This window comes from Triticum urartu, unplaced genomic scaffold (genome assembly GCF_003073215.2).
Source record: "Triticum urartu cultivar G1812 unplaced genomic scaffold, Tu2.1 TuUngrouped_contig_6157, whole genome shotgun sequence".
In the NCBI taxonomy this organism is placed as follows: domain Eukaryota; kingdom Viridiplantae; phylum Streptophyta; class Magnoliopsida; order Poales; family Poaceae; genus Triticum; species Triticum urartu.
Window position 1 is genome coordinate 1108 of NW_024116893.1, and position 9438 is coordinate 10545.

The window sequence follows — 9438 nt, forward strand, 5'->3', positions numbered from 1 at the left end:
CACAGGAAAAAAATATTACTCACTAAAAGAAAGACAAAAAAATATTGGTAGTAAAAAAATAATTGACGCCTCAAACTCAGAGATATTCTGTTATCTTTTCAGTTTTGTCATGTCGGTCGTTACGTGACTTGTATTTTGATCTTTATGATATATGAATGAGACACGTATTACCATGTAAAAAAAATTGGTGCGCAATTTTTTTTGGAGTAGATAGAAGAAAAAAATATTACTCATACTCACTAAAAGAAAGACAAAAAAATATTGGTAGTAAAAAAATAAATCGACGCCTGAGAGATTCGAACTCTCGCGGGGAAACCCCATGTACTTAGCAGGCACACGCCTTAACCACTCGGCCAAAGCGTCTTTTTTATTTTTGGAGCTACTTTACATTTTATAAATCAATTTGATATCCAAACCGATTCGTTCCCGGAAACCCTCCACCAGCCAGGACACAGCAATCAGAGCATGGACAGCGGCGGCGGGAGGAGCCTCCGGCCCGGACGAGCCTCGCGACGCGCGCGTGGTGCGGGAGCTCCTCCGGTCGATGGGGCTCGGCGAGGGCGAGTACGAGCCGCGCGTCGTGCACCAGTTCCTGGACCTGGCCTACCGCTACGTCGGGGACGTGCTCGGCGATGCCCAGGTCTACGCCGACCACGCGGCCAAGCCCCAGATGGACGCCGACGACGTCCGCCTCGCCATCCAGGCCAAGGTCAACTTCTCCTTCTCCCAGCCGCCGCCACGCGAGGTAAGAGTACTACTACCAATCTCACCAAAAACCCTAGTATATCTTCGTTAGATTCGGACAAATTACGAGGTTTCGTAGCTTCATTCAATTGGTGAATGACGAGGACAAGGGTGCGCTTTAAACTCTAGATCCAGGACCGGCTTTCCTGTGAACCTATCAGATTCGGAGAGAGTAATGTTATGGACTCCAATTGGGGAAAGGATAAGCACTGTAGAGGATGTGCAGATGCGTCCCGGAAGAAACAATCGAGATACTACTCCCTCCAATTGGAGTACGAAAAATATCTGGTTCTTGGCTGAAATCTCAACGGCTAAGAGTGCGAAAAATGATGTGTGCTGTTGAGATTTCAGTTAATTTCTGGTTCTTGGCTGGGAGATATTTTTTGGGGAAAATTTGAATTTCAAATAAGGCTCAACTTCTCAATTAAATGCGTTCCACAATAAGAACACATCAATCAAAGATTCAGACATGGTGTTTAGAAGCCACCATCCCCAACGCAACACAGAGATTGTGGTTTTTAGCCCTTGAGCTCATGAAATGTCGTTTTTTCTACACTCTTAGCCATCAGAGGGACCAACATATCAGGCAGTGTTATACTGAAATTATAATGAAAAAAATTGGAGCAAATGTGGGATTCGAACCCAGATTCATCTCAAGTAGTACATTACCAGTACCACCTTACCACTAGGACCAAGATGACTCCTTTATCCTTTAGGAAGTTGGAACTGACAGAACTTTTGCCAGTTTGGTGGGATATAATCAGGGAGTTCCGAGATTTAAATCCCAGGGTGCAGCTAGTAGCAGAAACGAATACCTTCTCGATGTAAGGAAAATCCTATTCTTATTTTAGATTGTACCTGCTCTGATGATTTTAGCAACCGTCACTACAATGAATTGGTACATACTCCCTCCGTTCCTAATTACTTGTCGCAGGTATGGATGTATCTAGATGTATTTTAGTTCTAGATACATCCATTTCTGCGACAATTAATTTGGAACGGAGGGAGTAAAACTTTTTGTAGAACCTGTACGTTTGAATAGCATTGCTCAGGTAAGATCAATACCACCAATAGGTGGGAGAAGTTAGAAGTGAAGGTAGTAGAATACAACCCCCCCCCACCCCACCCTCAAAGTAAAAAAGCAAAAGAGCCCTTTCTAGCCTCCATCAAGGGAAAACCTTTCATATCTGTGCACATGATGCAAGGAGAGTCTAGTTGGGGCAGAATATTGACTTCAATTCAGTCCATGTCTTGTTAGGAATGTTCAGCTGAGCCCATTTCTTGTTTGAAAAGTTGAATGCTTATCTTCTGAAGGGTCTAAAATCTTAGGAATCATGTGCAACTAGTAGTTCTATATACTCAATTTAAACTTTTAGAATCAAGCAAGAAATAAATACCCTCTTCTGTTAGTGCAGAGATGCTGCTGCCGTAGCAGCCGAGTCAAATAGCAATGATTCGAAGCACTTCTTCTTCCATTACACTATTTTGGAAACCTAAGGACTCGATTGTATGGATATGGAGAATACAGGATTTCTGATCCTAGTGGGAAAAGGAGGGAAACGGATACTCAATTTAAAGTGAGTAAACAGAATTTCATACCCGATCTCATAGATCCCTACAGAATTCTGTGGAAAGCCGTATTCGATGAAAGTCGTATGTACGGCTTGGCGGGAATCTTTAGAAAGAGGATCTTTTGTCTGTTGCAACTGGAAACAAGAATACTCAGTTTCCTTATTAGTTGGCTTTACTCTTTAGATATATTATGTGTAGTTGTAAATAACTTTCGTTAGATTTGGACACTCTTCATGGATGGGTCAAGTCAAATAATCACATAGAAGGGAGAGCATCTGTTAGAGCCTCTAGATCGAAGGTATGCCTGTGTCAGAGGGCTGATGAGGTATTGATGAGGACGCACTGTAGCCATCGCAGATCAGAAAGGTAACGGGGTAGTGGGGAATAGAGATTAGGGGAAGACTTCTTTATTGATAACTTGCATCAGTCACTGCAGCTACGGAGCCTTTATACAGGTGACTCAAGACCAGTGTCCTGGATGGATACAAACTTAAAGTGCTGTGGAACGTGACTGCTGCAGGTTCTGTTGAAAGGACTCTTAACTTAGGGAACAAAAGATTAATAGAACTCTTAGCCTATTCCAACTCAGGTGTGTCTGCTGTGGCCTGTGGGTTTCCTCCTCTGATATGGAATTCCCCACATAACACTCCGTAATGCCGGTTATCTACCAATTCATTGGTACACTGGCGCCCCCACTCCCACCCCTCCAAATCTCTGGGAACAGGCTACCTGTAGTAGAAAACAATGTTTTATAATGTATGGCTATTCTAATATAGAAACATGAAACAAACAGGGTACGATTCTTAATGTGTATGAGGCTGGCATCTGAAGACATACCTAAAATGTTGATGAATCATATTAGGTATTACAAAGATATTAGAGATTGAGGGTCACTCACAAGTGTACTCACTTATGGGTTAGCCGGTAAGTGAAACTAAAGAAGATCTTGCGTAGATAAAGGCTATGAACAACTCTTGTGGTGTTTTATGTTTTATCAGATCCGTGGAAACTCTAGCTGACACAAAGTACTCTGTATGCATAGGTGGTTGACGAGTCATTTTGCTGATGTCACAGGTTCTGCTTGAGTTGGCACGCAGCCGGAACAAGATCCCGCTACCCAAGTCTATTGCTCCACCTGGCTCGATTCCTCTGCCACCTGAGCAGGACACTTTGCTGACTGAAAACTACCAGCTTCTACCCGCACTGAAGCCACCAACTCAGACTGAAGAAGCAGAAGATGACAACGAGGGAGCTGACGCAATCCCTGGCAATCCCAGTCCAAACTATTCACAGGATCAGAGGGGCAACGAGCAACGTCAGCCTCAGAGCCAGAGCCAGAGGGTTTCTTTCCAACTGAACGCGGTGGCTGCCACGGCTGCAAAGCGCCCTCTAGTGACAATTGATCAGTTGAACATGGGCTAACTAACTGATGCTTGTGTAGCTTGCTGGGACCGCCCTTTCTGGCTAGCGCCCTCCTATTGCACCATGAAAAATGCTGATTGCTGAGGAAAGGGAGCAGCCTTGCAAGTAGTGTAAGTAGTAGCTGTGCACCTCTGTTTTATTAATTTCTGTGCATTATTGTCAACTTGTTGATTTTGTAGATCTTGTCGAACTTGAGCTGTCTCGTCGTTGTTTCTGAATGCTAAGTCGGTGTTTCTATTGTGACTGTGTTCCTATTATGCTTTTGGTGGCATGTGGCACATATTTGGTTGGTTAAAATGAGGACCAAACAAACTAAGTGTACAATATAGAAATAAATCTTTTTTTATCGATATAGAGATAAATCTGTAGTTCACTATTTTTCTCATTGTTTGCTTTTAATGCTAGGGCTAGTAGGATGTAGTGTTACCTTCTGTGCATGTCGCCTGAAGAACTATTGACAAATAAAAACAAAAACAAAACAGCCCGTCTAGCTCAGTTGGTAGAGCGCAAGGCTCTTAACCTTGTGGTCGTGGGTTCGAGCCCCACGGTGGGCGACCACCTTTTTATTTTACTCTCCAGGAATCAATTTCCTTGTGCAATGCATGAATGATGAAGAGAGAATTCCTTATTTGACCCTTTTTTAAAATTTGCTTCCTTATTTGACCCAAATAAAATTTTCTTCCCTATATGACATCTAAAGTAAAATTTGTTCCTTATCTGACACTTTCGTTCATTTTAGGCACTAACTGTGTTAAGTGTGAGATGAAAAGACCATTTTGCCCCTAATGCATTTTGCAAATATCATGATGTAGTAAAAAAAAGCAACCCAGTTCATCCATATTTTAGCGACGTTGGAAGGATGCTGCACATGTATGTGTATGCTTCAATATTTTATTTTACTCTCCAGGAATCAATTTCCTTGTGCAATGCATGAATGATGAAGAGAGAATTCCTTATTTGACCCTTTTTTAAAATTTGCTTCCTTATTTGACCCAAATAAAATTTTCTTCCCTATATGACATCTAAAGTAAATTTTGTTCCTTATCTGACACTTTCGTTCATTTTAGGCACTAACTGTGTTAAGTGTGAGATGAAAAGACCATTTTGCCCCTAATGCATTTTGCAAATATCATGATGTAGTAAAAAAAAGCAACCCAGTTCATCCATATTTTAGCGACGTTGGAAGGATGCTGCACATGTATGTGTATGCTTCAATATTTTGTTTCTTAGGTAAACTGATTTGTGCGTTTAAAAGCTGTATAAAACATCCGTAGAAATTATACTAGCATATCTATTATTTGTACTACAGAGTCGACGGCCGTCGATTAGCCAACGGCGCTGTAGCGGTCTTGGCCTTGGGTGTCCACCAGTCCACACACGGCGCCACGGGCGCGGCTGCTCATACGTGGTGCTATGAGTTGTGGACGGCGCCGGCATGGTCTGCAGGTGCACGGCAGCAGCGATTAAAGATGTGCGCGGCAGCAGCGATTAAAGACCTACACATCATACAACAGTACTTTGATAGATCAAAGTTACATTTTCCTCACATAGACGCTGAACAGATTACGTAAGGAAAAAAACTATTGGAGCATAGATATAGATGTGCATCATCCATTGAACATCCTAAAAACATGGGTGAACTGATTGCTTTTTTACTTTATTTGACCCTTTTTTAAAATTTGCTTCCTTATTTGACCCAAATAAAATTTTCTTCCCTATATGACATCTAAAGTAAATTTTGTTCCTTATCTGACACTTTCGTTCATTTTAGGCACTAACTGTGTTAAGTGTGAGATGAAAAGACCATTTTGCCCCTAATGCATTTTGCAAATATCATGATGTAGTAAAAAAAAGCAACCCAGTTCATCCATATTTTAGCGACGTTGGAAGGATGCTGCACATGTATGTGTATGCTTCAATATTTTGTTTCTTAGGTAAACTGATTTGTGCGTTTAAAAGCTGTATAAAACATCCGTAGAAATTATACTAGCATATCTATTATTTGTACTACAGAGTCGACGGCCGTCGATTAGCCAACGGCGCTGTAGCGGTCTTGGCCTTGGGCGTCCACCAGTCCACACACGGCGCCACGGGCGCGGCTGCTCATACGTGGTGCTATGAGTTGTGGACGGCGCCGGCATGGTCTGCAGGTGCACGGCAGCAGCGATTAAAGATGTGCGCGGCAGCAGCGATTAAAGACCTACACATCATACAACAGTACTTTGATAGATCAAAGTTACATTTTCCTCACATAGACGCTGAACAGATTACCTAAGGAAAAACAACTATGGGAGCATAGATATAGATGTGCATCATCCATTGAACATCCTAAAAACATGGGTGAACTGATTGCTTTTTTTACTACATTTAGGATAGTTACACAATGCATTAGGGGCAAAATGGTCTTTTTGCCTCACATTTAACTTGGTTAGTGTCTAAAATGGACGGAAGTGTCATATAAGGAACAAAATTTACTTTAGGTGTCAAATATTTTGGGTCAAATAAGAAAGCAAGTTTTAAGAACGGGCCAAATAAGAAATTCTCTCAATGATGAATCAGCTTGTAATTTGTACGCAGGCACTTGCCTTTGCTCAGGCTGTGTTCCAATAGTTTCTTTTTTCGAAATAGTTCTTTGCATTACTCAATCAGGGAATACAAATCACGTTCCAGACCTGACACAGGCCACACAACAGTTTGAACTTAGGACCTACCAAAATTTGTCAAACCGTGACTAGAAAAATTCCAAGTACAAGTAATACACAAGAAGTACGGGAAGCTCTCCTTGATCTCTTTTTTTATCAACAAAGCGTACTCCCTCCGTTTCTTTTTACTCCGCATATAAAATTTGATCAAAATCAAATTACATAAAGCTTGACCAAATTTATATTAAAAAATATGAACATCTACAATACTAAAACTATATAGTACGATAATACATTTCATGGTGCATCTCATAATATTGATTTCATATTGTGAATGTTGATATTTTTTAATATAAAATTGGTCAAACTTTATAAAGCTTGACTTTGACCAAACCTTATATTATATGCAGACTAAAAAAACGGAGGGAGTACTTCGATCTCGTTCACACAAAAAAAGCGTACTTCGATCTGTTGACATCTCTGCTTCTCACCATGTATTGACCTCTTCCAAACAGTTCGACTCCACATCAATAGGAAGGTTACTCCATTGCAAGGCCAGCACTAATCCTTCTCTGATTGCAAATTTTTTAGATTCAAACACATCATTGCATGGGTTTTCCTTTCCGATTCCCCGTGCCCCTTCGCTCCTGCCCTCGTGCGAACTCTCATCCAAGGATTCCTTGCCTCTCGCCGGCGCCACCGCCGGTCCGCTTTGTCTTCTATGGTCCTTGAACCATGTAGGCGCAGTGGATCCAAGCCCTTGCTGGCGGGAGGGTTTCGTTTTTAGATGCTTTTTTGAGTTTTATTAAGGTTTTTGCCATGCTCAAGAAGATGAGACGATGGCGGCTTCTTGAAGATGGAATAAGATCCTACCCGTCTAGCCCTATCCTGGTGATGTTTCAAGCATCGTGGGAAGATATGTGGAGGTTTGTCTCCAATGGATCTCGTGGGATCCGGTCGACGTTTATCTTTGGTCATTCTTACATAAGTCAACTACTTCGGGGATACCAGATCCCAACCAGACTACTGTTCTGCCTTGACTCTTGCAAAATTTGCTAAGCAATCGCTGACCCGATTCTGATCATGAGGAACATGTGATATTGACGTCATATGAAGAGACCTTAGATGCTTGATTTCTCCAATCAAAGAAGCAAAAAATGACCTATTCATGGCTTCACTCCTGACCAACTTCACTGCCAGCAGGGAATCCATCTCAATATGAATTGGCAGATCAGTACGTTGGATAGCAAGTGAGAGACCCTCCATACATGCGCAAAGTTCTGCTTCCAATGCATCACGGCATCAGAACAACCCCCTGCAAGATGAATAAATTGTGTTGCCGCATGGTCAAGAAGTGCTCGTATCATCTGTGTTCCAAAGTGACCCTTTGATCATTATGAAGTAAGTACCAACACCTAGGTAACGAAACACTGGAAAGTGGAAAAGTATTATTATGAAGCTAAATTTGGAGTAGATAGAAATAATCCATAGAGAAAACAAATATTACTCGCAAAAACTAAGGGAAAAATATTCGTAGAAAAAAATGACTTTTTGATCATTATGATAGTGATCTAAGTGCTCTCATATCCATCACCTAGGTAACGAATCACTGGAAAGTGGAAACATATTTATTATGAAGCTAAATTTGGAGTGGATAATTTTCTTTTTCCTCCCATGGAAGAAAGAGGACCCTTTGACTAGGGTTTCTTGTGCCTCCCTCCGGTGCCACCGTCGGTCTATCTCGTCTCATGTGGTTTTAGGGTCATGAAGGCCTGGTGGATCACGGCCTTTGCCGGCCGGAGGGCTTCGTTTCTTCATGCTTCTTTGAATTTTGTTAGGGTTTATGTCCTACTCAAAAAGGCGAGAAATATTGATAGGAAAAGTGACATTTTGATCATTATGATAGTGATCTAAATGCTCTTATATCCAGCAGCACCTAGGTAACAAAACACTGGAAAGTGGAAACGTATTTATTATGAAGCTAAATTTGGAGTAGATAGTTTTCTTTCTTCTCGTGGAAGAAAGATGACCCTTTGACTATGGTTTCTCGTGCCTCCCTTCGATCCCGCCGTCGATCTACCTCGTCTCCTGTGGTCTTAGGGCCATGGAGGCGTGATGGATCCCGGCCTTTGCCGGTGGGAGGGATCCGTTTCTTCATGCTTTTTTGAGTTTTGTTAGGGTTTGTGTCCTGCTCAGAGAGGCGAGGCGGCGGCGGCGGCGGCTCTCTGAAGATGGAATAAGTTTCTCCCCGCCTAGTCCCCGTCCCGATGGTGTTTCTAGCACTGTCGGAGGCCGTGTGGAGGTTTGTCTCTGGCGGATCTCTTGGGATTTGGTCGGCGGTTGTCTTCGGTGGATTAACGTGGATCTTGTCTTTGTTCGCTTGTGCTTGTGTGTCTACAGGTTGGATCCTTAAGATCTACGCTTCTCTTCATCGGAGGCGGTTGCTATTCTGATGCGCTGGTCCTATGAGGCATTAACACGACGACTTCCTGACTGTCTACTATAACAAGGTTTGCCAGACTCTAATGAGGGAGGGGCAAAGATGACGGCGCGCCTTCGGCTCGCTCCGGTGCTTGCAGTCGTCGCTAGGTGGTCTACTAACATGTATGCAATTTTTCACTCATGATGTTCTTTGTACTCATGATGGTACTTTTGTACTCATGTTAGGTGGTCTACTAACATGTACTCTGTAATTTTTTACTTATGATGTTCTTTGTATCAACTTGACAGTTGATGAATAGATTGAAAGGTTTTCTCGCAATTTTTTTGGAGTAAATAAAAATAAGCCACGGGGAAAAAAAATACTGGCTAAAAGAAAGAAAACAATATTGGTAGGAAAAAAATATATCGACGCCTGAGAGATTCGAACTCTCGCGGGGAAACCCCATGTACTTAGCAGGCACACGCCTTAACCACTCGGCCAAAGCGTCTTTTTTATTTTTGGAGCTACTTTACATTTTATAAATCAATTTGATATCCAACCCGATTCGTTCCCGGAAACCCTCCACCAGCCAGGACACAGCAATCAGAGAATGGACAGCGGCGGGGGGCGGCGGCC

General features: G+C 42.3%; 1 protein-coding gene and 3 non-coding genes across 4 annotated transcripts; 2 read left to right on the forward strand and 2 right to left on the reverse strand.

The window, feature by feature from the left end:
* Positions 1 to 281: 281 nt before the first annotated feature.
* Positions 282 to 363, reverse strand: TRNAS-GCU. The gene has a single exon. It is a non-coding gene; the product is annotated as a tRNA-Ser (tRNA).
* A 55-nt stretch (positions 364 to 418) lies between these two features.
* On the forward strand, positions 419 to 3995 carry LOC125530218 (transcription initiation factor TFIID subunit 9-like; the record flags this gene model as incomplete). Its single annotated transcript, XM_048694617.1, has 2 exons — positions 419 to 745; positions 3391 to 3995. Coding segments are annotated over 2 exons (675 nt in total), but the record flags the coding sequence as incomplete, so codon positions are not given.
* Positions 3996 to 4219: 224 nt separating this feature from the next.
* Positions 4220 to 4292, forward strand: TRNAK-CUU. The gene has a single exon. It is a non-coding gene; the product is annotated as a tRNA-Lys (tRNA).
* A 4936-nt stretch (positions 4293 to 9228) lies between these two features.
* Positions 9229 to 9310, reverse strand: TRNAS-GCU. The gene has a single exon. It is a non-coding gene; the product is annotated as a tRNA-Ser (tRNA).
* Between the last annotated feature and the right edge of the window lie 128 nt (positions 9311 to 9438).